Genomic DNA, 13,286 nt, shown 5'->3' on the forward strand with positions numbered 1-13,286 from the left:
CTCTTTGAAGCCATTGAATACACCACTGAAGTCTAAAGTTAACGAACTCCTGCCAATACTACTGCTCTTTTATAAAATACGGTCATAAAAATACTGACAAATACTGTGGATGAATTAAAGGGGAAAGGTTTTTCACTCTTCTGTGATTTGTAACCAAGTATTGTACATTTTAACAGATTTAGTCTATTTCTTTAATAGATTTCTTCTATTTACTTCAACACTGTCTAATGCATAGGTTTTATATGACATCTATGCTTAACCAAGGCCGAGTGAAACTCAAAGCAGAAAATACTTTTCTATGACAAGAATATAACAAACATGCAACTTGCTACTACAGCAATTATTTCTGCCATAACTTTTCAAAGGGCATAGGTATACATGCTGAAGATCAGGAGTATTCAAAATTATAATGGAAAAAAAAGGTTAAAGACATAAAAGAGTGAGGGAAAAGAATAAACTAGAGATGTGAATTGGAAATAAAATGATGTATGGGAAGCTTAGAAGAAACTATGAGGGAAAGTTAAGAGAACAATGGTAGGATAAGAAGCAAAGATGATGGGACATGAAGAGACAGTAAAGGACTGTCTACCAGAGAAGATAAGATCAAAGATGCAGTACAGAAAGAGGAGATTTAAAGAAGGTAAAAGAGACTTCAGAAAATCCCAGACAGGATACTTAGAATAGCTTTCATTTGCTCATATATGTTGCCACTGAATCTGATACAGAAGAATTAGGTCAAGATGGATAATTTATGAGTAAAAAAACCTAAGTTTTTTTTCAAAGCACTTTATGTATGTATACAATAAATGCATATATTACTTCCTGGTTGGTGACAAGTGTCATTACCTAATGGCACCATGTTGGTTTTTTTTATGAAACCAAATGCTGCAAACAAAGAGGGTGTAAGTGACTCCTCCCCACTCATGCCAGTGGCTTAATTAGTCCCATTTCTAGGTGGAGCTATGGATCTCTGAAGCTGATTTACCTACCAGCTGTGTAATTCTGCAAAAGCAGCTTTGATCTTCTTCACTGAATTATCCACTTCCTCTTTGATCATCACACGATATCTGGTTAGAGAAACAGTGCAACGCTGCAAGTCTTTTACTGATTTTTCAATGTTTGGCCCTAAAATAGAAAACAAAAATTGCATGGAAATCATAAAGTTGGTTTTAGTTTTTCTGAATGAGGCACCAGGAATAGTTCAACATGTTGTTTTCCCAGATTAGGATGAAGTGGTTTTTCTACTGAAGTCCATAAATCCGACCTTCCCATAGTCCCTCCCTAGTGCTCTTGGGTTTCTAAACATGTTTGCTGAAACGCATCCCCCAGATCAAATAAATATTAGAAATGCATTATTAGTTCAAATTATTTAAATTTTGTTTAATATGATGTTAAGTAGACCATAAATAGTTTTACTCATTTTGTTATAATTCTACTCTTATTTTCCAACACATCTCTAACTTACATGAATTCACAATTTTTTTGCTAGAGGCCTCAGCTATTTTATGACCTCAGAGCACAGCAACCAGAGATCCAATTTACCTCTTTTTTTGACTGAGTCATCTGTCTTTGTTTCAAGTTGGGTTGACGCATTGGGTGATTTAACTGAGGAAGATTTTGACTTTGGCCTGCCTAGGTTACACTGGAGTTGAACTGATGACTGAAGGGGCTCTGGCTGTTCTACTCCATTCATAGTCTTTGGGTTTAATTCCACAGATGCTCTCTGGCGTTCTCGTTCTCTGTCTGCAAGAAAGCATTAAGGAAGAAAACAAGGAGTTATAAGATGAAGAAAGGTATGAAGCCTTACTGTTAAGCCAGAATGACTTTATGACTATATACTCATAGTGTATAGGGTGTTCTCACTGGCACACATTCTCCAGAACCTCAGAGAGCTATGAAAACAAATGAAACTGTTTTGATAATTAAACAACAATTGGAACTCTTCTATATTTCAACAGTGTATAAAAGAAAAACTAATTTAAAAAGCCCAACTCTTTCATGCCAATATGAAAAATTGTAACATAAAAAGCATACTATCAATTATAGTATTTGCCCAAATATTTCAGATCAGAACTAGAGAGGAAGTCCTCTATGGAAAGCATGAGACTTTAATGTTGATATACATATACACACATACATAGCACACAAAAAATATTCCTAATTTTATTAACGTTTTAAAAGCACTGAATAAACATTCCTACCTGAAATACTTACCTTGCCTGACTACAGATTTCTATCAAAACCTGCTGCTAAGAGGAACCAAGCAGGAAATGAAACTATGTCAAAGATTAGGCTCCTGGGTTCCACAGCTTCAGAGGGATAACAATGCCTGAGCCTGTTTGGCTGCCACAAGACAACCTGGTTTCCTCTTTCCAAGACTCCAAAGGGATTTAAGATATCAGCATCACAGCAGAGGAACAAGCAGCCAAAGAATGACTGTGAAAACTGACAGGCAAGGCTAGCTGTTACTGCCACTGTGAATTTTAGTTAAGGAAGCAAGCACAGGAAATGGTTTGTTGTGTTAACTCATTTTTCTAATCTTTGTACTCACTTCGATGAATGAATGATTGTTCATTCTGAAGATGCTTTTTAATCACCACTTTGTTCAACTGATGATGTGTGGTGTCTGGAGAAAAGAGACTTGTCAGATTAACAGCTGGATTACAGCCCATGGAATGGGATAAACACTGCTAGGATTGAGGGATATCACATGGACAGGTGCAGCGTATCAACTAGTGACTTCTTTGTGCCCTGGCTGGGCATTAGGACAGGTGTAAAGTGCATCTTGATATGTTTTCATGGCAATCACGTAACACCAGAGGAACAAGGATGAACATCAGTGCTCACATTTTAAACCAGATTTTAAGGGCTTTAAAAAGTGAGTCTGAAAACAGAAAAGGTATCTTGCATAAAACAGTATGTAAGAAAGCATTGAAAGAAGTCAAAGAAACCTGTGAATCTGTGAAAGCAAGAAACACCAGTAATGCAGCACTCTGAACACGTCAAAGGTTCGATGTTGATGCCAGTCTCACACACAGTGAGGAATTCTCCTGTGAGAGAACTGCCACTAACCCTGTTCGACCCTGGCTGCATCTCACACTAATGCAGGCAGAAAATTCTTTATAAATCAAGGCTTTCTGCTCTCAGTTGAGGCTGCCCTTGCTAAATAACTAAGAAGTAATTAGAAACCAGCATTCTATCAGCTAACCTATAAAGAAAGGCTTTTGGGTTCTGTCCGTAAGGTTGGATCTTTTGAAATTCGTTATTAAAGTGCATAATTGTTTTTACTGTGTTTAATTAGCAGCTTTGGTACACTTGTCAAGAAAAATTACAAACTTGACAGCTTTTTGCCTAAAGAAAGTCACCTAGAACAACAATTATACTCTAAATTAAACTTCTTGATCATCTTTTGTCTGCAATGTACTTTGACTCTGTTTCTCCCAAAACTACACGACCTACTTTGAAACCCAGCAGAAAGATGACCAACATAGTTCAAATCAAGTGAACCTCATAGATTCTTTGGCTGAAAGAAGAAAAAAGCCATTAGTCCCGTGAGATATCAACAGAAGTTTGAAAGATTCATTAAAAATTTTCCTACATGGAAAATAAGTAGGGAAGAGATCAGGATCTGATTTCACCCAGGTCCCTGCAAAAGCAATAGCATGGCAAAGCAGCACTAAATACCCTTTCAGTTCATTCACACTGCTTCTTTACAAGGCCATGCACAGAAAGGGTAACAGCAACTAAAGATGTCTAAGAAAAAGAAAGATGGAATAATGGCAAGAAATAAGCAGACCTGAACTAAAGGCAACAGCTGTATGTTTCCCCCCCCCCCTAATTTTCTATGGAGAAATGCTGCACCCTCCCTTCTGGTTCCTGACGTCCCTTCCAGGCTGCCAGGATTTTATGGCTCTGGGAGTCCTAATCTCACAGACTTGGAGCTGGAATAAGCAAAGCTTCAACCTCATGTTCCTCCTGGGGAAGAAAGTATTAGGGACTCTAAACAGACACCTATGATCCTTCTAAGCTGTGACACCTCTGAAGGAGATGATGAAATGACTACAGTAACATTCATTTGATAGGGAAGGAACCAAACAAACAAGCTAGACAAGGATAATACAAAGGAGATTACAACACAAGAGAGAGCAGTATGAAACAGGTGCACTTTGGACTCACTTCAGCGTTTCATACTGCTTTAGAAGAGTCTGCATGACTTGCTCAGAAACCACAAGGGCACAGCTGCTGGCCCCTGAAGGATCCTGATCACTTCCGCACAAATGTAACAATATGAATATAGGTGGCTTTTGACCCTAAGAAAGTAGTTATTATATTGACTGCAAAGAAAAGGATACTAGTGCAACTGAGAGTTAAGAAGAAATTCTTTCCTTCTCTCTACTAAAAATTTTGCCAGCAAATTATTTTACTATGTAAGGAAAACTTGAATATTAAAGTTACAAGTTTTCCTTTCTCTCTGTTTCCTTTCTTTTCTGTCCTTTTTTTGGAAAACTCTCTCTTCCCCTTGTTATTGAAACAAGGCAGATGTGTATAAGTTGAAAAAAAATTGTAAAAGCTATGGTAATTTCTCATTTGCCACTTGCAAAAGCAAAGAAAAATTTCAAGATACTTTTTGTCCTTTATATGTACAACTACGTCTTAACTGTTTCAAGGAGAAAAAAGCAGGACTCAATCCCAATGACCCAGAAAAAAATCACTAACAGCATGGGTACTCTTCTTGCATTCTCTACCCCCTAGAAAACACACCCCATGCATACGCAATTAAGTCTATGTATCTTTATTCATGCATATATCATTTCAAAAAATGCCACTCTAAGAAGTCTGATTTATACCACAAATGTTTGTGTCTTGCAAAATAAGTGGCAAAAATGCTTTTAGTATTATAGAAATGCAGAATTTTCTGGCTTATAGAATATTTTATCCAAAGTAAAGTGGGAGTCTAGCAAGGGCAGGGAGTGCATCTCTGGTCCTTTGCGAGGCATCAAATTATTAGGACAAAATTTCTTGGTAAGTAGTTTGTTTGGCTGCTACAGGTTGCATAGTCTTCATTTAATTGACCAGAGGCTGGCACCACCAAAGTCATCTGAAAGCAGCAGATAATTCATTTCAGGACAATTATCACTTTGGCACATTCCTTTAAAATGGGGTTTGAGAGCTGTATTTGCAATCATGGAAAAAGGGATTTCAAGGAAAGTTCTTAAGACACAGGAAGAAAATACTAACAGCAGCAATAATCCAGGCCTGGTAGATGTCTTGAAATGTGAAGAGCTGGAAGAACACTACTAGTACTGACAACAATTAAATATGAGCTTTATGAACTTGAAGGCAAAAGCTTTCACAAAACTTCTGCCCCAGAAGAGCAAGTCTGTTCCCACTGATGTTGCTATAATCCTAACTCTGTATTTACCACAGTGAGGAAGAACTTCCTCTGTTACTGCCCCTCCCGGTTTCAGAAATGGTAACTAGACCCCATGAGAAACTAAGAGGATGTACTAAAGGGCTATCAGAGTGCCTTTCCACACCACAAAGGCCCTCCCTTCCCGGCTAGGGAAAGCCAGTGGAGATCTACTGTAGCTAGCCTATGTAGGGAAGGTGAGAAAAACGAAAAATGGACTAGTTTGAACTAAGCAATAAAGAAATCCAGTAATACACCATAAGCTCATAGTGTTCAAATAGTGTGGGACTTATCCTTTTGTTAACAATTTGATACTCAAGCCATTTTCTAACCCTGCATTCTTCTGTAAGTCAACCTGTAATATTCTGTATCAGCTGGGCTGTCTCTGGGAGAAGAAAGACATTTTGCAAGGAAACATATTGCAAGATGAATAGTGTGCAGATACAACTCTACTGGCGTGACTTTTAAGAGTTCTGTGCGTTATTTTTTCACAAAAACATCTCTACAACATCTTCATGGCAATAAAAATACCATGATCTTTATGCCAAAGAAGGCTTGGCTTCTGCCAGTTGAGAAGGTGCTCTCTGTCAGATGAACTGACCTCTGATTTCTGGACAGTCCAGTGCTGACCCTGCAAATCCCGAGCCTTTGTTGTCAAGAGAAGTGGTTTCCAGTTTCTGATTGGCAGAACCACGGCCAGAGTTGTCCTTAGGGCATCCATTCACATGACAGTCATTTATTCGCTGAGGCTCTTGACATGCCTTCTCAGGTGCACCATTCTTGTTTTTAGGATCTTTATTGCCTTGCTGCTGTTTAGATTTGCTTCTTTTTCTCCTATTGTTCTAAATGGGGAAATATTGCAAGAACAGAGACATCACTCAATGCAAATCCTATAAGCTCAAAATACAATCAGTAAATTGAGCCACTGCAAGTGGCTGTGACTATCCAGGATTTCTTATTAAAAGTGTTTCTGCACATGAGCTGTTTTGGGATTTGTCCTGTGCTTGTCCAGGGTCTGGCTCCCCCACACAGGTACATGCACATGGTGTCCCAGAAGTTCGCTCAGAACACTGGGCTTAGTGAGACAGTGACAGAGGAACAGGATCAAAAACAGTACACACATTTGCTTTCAAGTACTGTCTGCAGGTGTGAATGAAGTCACCTATGCTGGAAAAGGCCAAGTACTGACCAAGAGTACTACAGTTCAAGCACAGACAGCTGATAAGTGATTTAAATGCCTTGATTTTCAAGAGCAAGTTCTTACCTTCTTTTTCCCTGTCATATTCCATTCCTTTAGAACCTGAGTTGCGCTGCCTAGATAAAAGAAAAATAAAACATTTCAACAAAAGCTCAGCTACGGGAAAGAACTAGTGTGTTCATGATCAGTTCCTAGTTTCCTGGCTGAGGAGCATTTCGATTTGTTGTGAATTCTCTTATGTGGGGAGAACAAAATGGACACTATTGCCTTTCTTCTTCTCAGTTACCTGTTTTGATTACACTACTTCCAGTGGATGGTCTACTTGGCACTACTGGCTTTTTATGGACTTCATTGCACAAAGCAATTGTGCGCCTAACTTAAAGCACTAGCATAAGACCCAGAAAAATCAACACTCAAATCTCTTGCCTGAAAAGGAAAGTATCTCAGCACTCCAGAGTGAACACTAAGCACACAAAATAATCCACCCTGACACTAGAGCATCTGAAAGTTTTAAAAATTTTTGGCATCTTTATCATGTATTTTCTACGTGTTACCTGTCATCCTCAGAAGACGTAAGAGCATAAAAAGTAAATACTTAAGTAGCATCCAAAAGAGTAATTCTGTTGACTCTTGCATAAAATCTGCATCACACAAATGCAGTAAACTTAAGCCGGGCAGAAAAGAATGGTAAAAAATTATATTGAAAAGTAATTACAGTTATACTTGAAATTCTGCCTGTCAGCCATAATGAGTTGCTTAGATAAATTTATGGAACAAAGCAGACATAGCCTTGGTCAGACCAGTGCCTGCTGCCATGTTAGAAGAAAACTCTTCTCCTTCTAGTTAACATCATCATTTTGTTCTCCTGGAGTCTAAAGCTGAAAATGGATGCTCATGCAGTCTGAATTGTCATCCAAACTACTATGGCAGTATCTGCCACAATAGCATTTTTAATCACCATCAGGTTAAAGGTCTTCTGCTTGAATTGAATAATCACTTTACCATCCCTTCACAAATGTAGTAAATACTCATTTATTAGCCTTTCCAAGTGGATTTAATACTCAGCCATTCTTCTCACTCCTTTCAGTGAAATCCTGATACTAGTATTAAGAAGAATTTCTGTTTTCAGATCACCGTGAGTTGACAACTTGTATTCAGCCTAAGACATGTGAGGTTTTCAGATGTACCAAAATTACTTTTCTATCTCAATAAACCAGATCCAAGATGATCTGGTAAGCCTGTCACACACAATAGGAAAGATTATGGATCTTATTAGCAGTGCTAAGCCGAATTTGTTAAATTGTGAAAAAATGTGCATGGAATCCATCAAAGCCATGTTTTATTTGCTAGATGACATGACAATGCAGATAGAAGGCTAAGGCAACTTCAATTTAGTGTATAACTATATGCATATTTATATTTAGTTACACACATACTTATGTACATGTAAGTACAATCCCCTCTCCTAAAGGTATATCATCTTTTGACAGGCACCATGTTTCTGTATGAAGTAATAAACATTTGCTGCCCATTTTACTCTATGCTGCTGAAAATATGTGATTTCATGTGACAGCTTTGTTTACTGTTTTCACAGTAGCAACCAACACCCTTGGTGGCTAGTGGAGTCTTTGCTTTGCTTCCCTCAGCTTCCCTGTGAATACTATACATGCTGAGTTACTTAAGGGATTCATCCAACTAACCTTTGTTTCTTCCTATTGGAAATGCACTAACTGTCCAAATCCCAAAGCCCTCCTTTGAACCCACCAGTATATTTTCTTGAACAGATCTACAAAGCAGCTGAACAGACCTTCTGATTATGCTTAATTAGGGAAACACTAGCATAGCAAATAAAACTTTTGAACCCCCTTCATTTAAATCAAATTTCACATATAGAATAAAATTCGTAACAGAGGCATCTCCTAAATGCCACTCTAATTGCCAAGAAGCAAGATAGGAAACTAAATTTGAACATTTCTTGATTCAGCAAGCAGCACCTCTGAGAGAAGCACTGCATGGAGGTGGCTCAACCTTTCCATTCAGCATGGCCACCCGTATGTTTTTCATTGCAGGACTTCTCTGCAAGTATTATTTCAATCTTAGCAATTTTTGTCATTCATTTGAAAAAAACATTTCAATTACTCATTCTACGCACAGTGGCAGCTGCATGGATACGTATATTTTGTGCTCTTTTCAGACAGAAACAAATATTAGCTGTTTTCAAATACTCCCTCACAAAGACTTCTGAACAGTAATCATGAACTGGTGAAGTTCAAACAAAGATCATCTGAACGCAGGTACAACAGTTTGCTTTTCTTCAGGACTTTATTGTGCTTCCTCCAAGGCTTGTGTTTGCACTGTTTCTTCCTTACAGCAGGTGATGACGCATAGCTCTGAAAGCAGCTCCCCTTTTGAGGAACCATTGGAAACAATTCATAAGCCACAAGCAAGCAGTGGTAACTTAAGACAAAATAAAGTGAAAGCAACTTATTGAATAGTCATGGTAGAATCCTCCACTACCTTCCCCAGGACATACATTACAGGAAAACAAAATTATTGTTAATTAGATGTATCACACTTCCCTTTTTCTTTGTGTGTGTGCATAGACAAAAGCAATTTCAATATATCCATCAGAATGTAACTGTCTGTGCAGCTGCCTGAATCAAAAAGAACCATATAGATCTGATGGAAGAATTTCGATACATTTATAAATAGTCCAGTTTGCTTGCATCTGCTTTTTGCATATGGGTAATTCCTAGTATATGATGAGGCTTTTTGGCTGATACATTTTAGTAAGTTATTCCAAACCAAACCCAAAAACATTCTGAAGTAAAATAGGCATGAATTAAACAACTTGCTGAGATAGCAAAAAAGAGTCATTTTTAAGATATACAGGGCCCTTTGAGACCACTGAACTTCTAGTATCATTTACAAGCTACAGAGATTTTGAAAAGATTTGCTCATGGTATGCCATTACTTCCACAAAGGGTTTCTCACAGATTCTTGTGGTGAAAGTTCAAAATACTTGACTTTATATATTTACGAGGAAAGCGTTATTTAAATACAAGTGACCTTTCATTAGAGATGGTCTCATGACGCAAAACACAAACGTGGATCCAGGTTTAAATGGCTCGAACTTTCAATGGAGTCTTGGTTCAGCCATTATAAATGTCAAGGCTATTTGCAAAATTCAGATTGAGGTTTGAATGTCAATGTATGCATCAAATTCATGGGTTATGGGGCCTGGTTATCTGCTTCAGAACTATCCCAAATTGTTCTTAGTTACTGTATCTTCAACAGCGAATAACTTCCTGACATTTTACTTTAAAAGCATTAACTTTCACGCAAAATAAAGAAGGAGGTCTGCAGTAAGAATGGCTTCAAAAATGGCAAAGTCAGGTATAACAGATGAACAGCCATGTCAGTCTCGTACTGTGAAGAAGCAAAGATGCAGACAGGAGGATCAATTCTTTTATAATTAGTAAGTGCCACACATCAGATTTCAGAAGAACTACAGAATATATTTTGAGCCACTAGAGACAACGAATACTTTGGCATGTGATTGAATCCCTCCTGCATTAGTGAAAAAGGTACACTGTACTCACCATCCATGAAAGCTTGAACAGCCTTGTCTACATTGTTATCAAATTGCTGCAACACCAGAACTATCTCATTATTGCTTTTGTTCGGAACAATCGATCGGATTGCATTGATCTGTAAGTAAAAGAAGACAGTAACATATGAATTTATCATACTCCTTTAGACTGTAAGGTACCTCTGTGCCAGTGCATGTTTATATAAATACCTGTTACACTGACGTGCTCACAAGCATAGGAATGTATCTGTACAAAGCAATCTCCATCCTATCCTTACCCAGCCATGCAAATAATGAAGCAATTTCTTCAGGACGCTATATCACAAAACTGGTAGCCAGTAATCCTGGAAATGAATCCTACTCTCAGTCACAGCAGAAGAATTATCTTAATTCAACTGACAGAATTTGGCCTTATGCTTCTTTCCTAAATATTCTATTTGCTGCCAAGGGTCTCCACATATCACCTACACAAACTTAGTGAGCACACAACTGCAACAAGGCTCTTGCATGGCCCTGCTACATCAAAGTTATGATTGGTGGTTTTTTGGCATCTGAAAAACAGTCATATGCATGAAAACAGTCACAGGCTAAAAGAGAACAATATTATTTTTAAAAGTTCTAGTGGCTACTCAACATAATTTCAGTTCGCTGTTCCATATACAAGTAACCAGGAAGCTTATGTAACAAAATCCTGAACAAAGGATTGAACAAATGGGATGCTGATGCCTGAAGTGGCCACCTAAAAGCAGAGACTAGACAAGAAGAAGGGAATAAAGGTAGGTATCTATTTGAAGGGCCTTCAAAGGTACACCCTGGGGAGTCCAGAGGCTATTGCAAAGATGGACCCCAAGATGGACCCTGGGTCACAAGTTCTTCACACTTTTATAAGTTTGGTTCATTTGCATATCAGGGTTAATTCTCCAATTAAAGCTTCAGTTAATGATGTAATTTCCCCAAGCTTGCCCCCCCCTTTAGAGGCTTTTGGTTTATATTTTTTGGGCCTAGGACAGTCTGGGTGTCCTTGGAGAGCAGGCCTGGAGAGGCTTTGTTATGTCTACCTAGCATGAGAGAGCAGAAGTTAACAGGCTACAAGAAACTTCAGAGTTATACACTAGGCAGTATTTGAAAATATGAAAGTTAAAACCTAAGGCATCAATGCCAAATGCTTCCTTCAGGAAACTGCTGATGGATGAGGTGTTACAGCCATAGATGACTCTGGCATGCCATACTTAAATTTCACAGCATTTGCTATTGCTGTATTGTCAGTATCCATTGATACCAAATGGAATTCAACTCATGACGTTTTAATAAAATATTCCTACTGGAATCACATTGATAATTTATTTTCTCTTCCCTATGTACTATAGCTGAAAATAAATAGTTATATGAAACATTGTTGCTATTTTAAGGCTATAAAGATCAGACCAAAAATAAAAATATTTAAACATAATTAACAAAACAAAAGCCTGTGATAATACTCTGAAAAAAAATGAGAGACTCTGCCAAACCAGTTTAGCTGTTCCAAATTAGCTTTATGAGCTTCTGTGTCAAGACATCCAGCATGTATTTACAATCAGAAACTTGTTATTGTCCTGCAAATGTTTATCTGGCACCCTCCTTTGTCATCTTTCTGTGGGAATACATCCTTGATTAGGGCATACTTTATTTACTGCATCCCAGTGTCATCATGATAATTGTGAAGCAGCGTGGTCTTTTTATTGTACTGTGAAATATAATTGCGAAAAAGTAATACATGAAGATAGAGCTGTTTAAGGGAACTAGGCTGGCTCACATGGCAAAAGCATTCACACTACCTTGTCTTAGCTGTCCAGTAAGATGCTGAAGGACAATCTCTATGGAGTCTCCATCAACGGAGATATCAAAAGGTGATTGAGAACACTTAAGTGCTCAGATTTGACCAAAAAAATCCTATTTTGCTGTAGTATGTTCACCCCCCCTCCCCAAGCACTGTGTTTCCCTGTCCTGCATACTTCCATAAACCAGGAATCATGGCAGATTCTCTCAATGCACAGTGATGGACAGCTCAGATTCCTGATGCCCGCTGGACTCAGCTTTAGAACTACAAAAGGCTCATACTTGGCTTCAGCACACAATGTCAGTACAGCTACTTAGGACGATTTATTCTGTTCCTGTCCATCATCCCACCACACCCCTCTCTGCAGCTTTACATTTGCCCACAACACCTTCCAGATAGCAAGTCTAGCCTTGGACAGTCCAGGCCAAAGCCATAACTCAGAAGGCAGTGGAGTTAAAGTGCTTGTCTACTTCCCAAGGACCCTTTCCCAAAGGCCTGTCTCATAGTCTGTCTAATGTTGCCATGCTACGACTGAACCAGGCTTGCCCACAAGCTCAGTCCCCAGCCAACAGAGGCTACTTCAGAATATCTACTCAACAGGGGTAACTGCATGTTGAAGTTCATACAGACTAGGCTGACAAGTGGACTGCTTGACCCAGAGGCTGTTGTTGCCAGAAACTATCCAGAAAAACCCCTGTCTGCTCAAGTTTCTCTCTTCAGCTGACGTACGTGCACAGGGAAGGAAGTGATTATAGCACTCTGCTATGTACTGCAGGCAGCCAAGTGAAAACTGACACAGATCAATAGGATGTGCAGAGAAAGCAGTGGAAAACGGTGTCATTAATCTAGTGATTGTGGGCACAGGCATGCTATTTAGTGATTAACCTGCAAAAAGCGTGAACGGAGTTGGCTCCGTAACAAAAGCTGGCAAAGACACTAAGGTAGAGCAGGCCACAAGTTACAGTCCATTTTATATTCAAGCTGGTAGCTCCCAAGTATTTTCACCATGTGGATTACATCTTCATATTCTCACAAAAAAATCCCCTCTTCTTTCACAATCATGTGGATCATCTCTCTGCCTACTCAAAATTGCATAACCTCCTTGTGGTAACTGCTTACAGGAAAATAGTAAGAAATATCTAGAGTATTCTAACCAACTTTAAGCATAGGGATTTCACAGAGCTTCTAGGTCCTACTTTGCTATGAAAGGTCTGCAAGCCTCAAGAATCATCTGGAAACAACCAAGTGAGGCTAAGACCTCACTTGGAGG

At 38.6% G+C, this 13,286-nt stretch overlaps 1 protein-coding gene across 5 annotated transcripts in view; it reads right to left on the reverse strand.

The window, feature by feature from the left end:
- The window catches only part of SPATS2L (spermatogenesis associated serine rich 2 like), a 79,387-nt gene that overhangs the window by 21,753 nt on the left and 44,348 nt on the right, over window positions 1-13,286 (reverse strand). For all 5 annotated transcript variants that reach the window (XM_042040899.1, XM_042040900.1, XM_042040904.1 and 2 more), the window contains 5 exons: window positions 10,211-10,319; window positions 6,675-6,724; window positions 6,012-6,252; window positions 1,543-1,743; window positions 990-1,125 (listed from right to left, as the gene is read on the reverse strand). In XM_042040899.1, coding sequence (XP_041896833.1) covers window positions 990-1,125; window positions 1,543-1,743; window positions 6,012-6,252; window positions 6,675-6,724; window positions 10,211-10,319 — 737 coding nt within the window. The remainder of the gene's footprint in view (window positions 1-989; window positions 1,126-1,542; window positions 1,744-6,011; window positions 6,253-6,674; window positions 6,725-10,210; window positions 10,320-13,286) is intronic.

The sequence above is a fragment of the Corvus kubaryi genome, unplaced genomic scaffold, assembly GCF_017639235.1.
Source record: "Corvus kubaryi isolate FWS band 111438036 unplaced genomic scaffold, C.kubaryi_AGA036_p1.0 37396, whole genome shotgun sequence".
In the NCBI taxonomy this organism is placed as follows: Eukaryota; Metazoa; Chordata; class Aves; order Passeriformes; family Corvidae; genus Corvus; species Corvus kubaryi.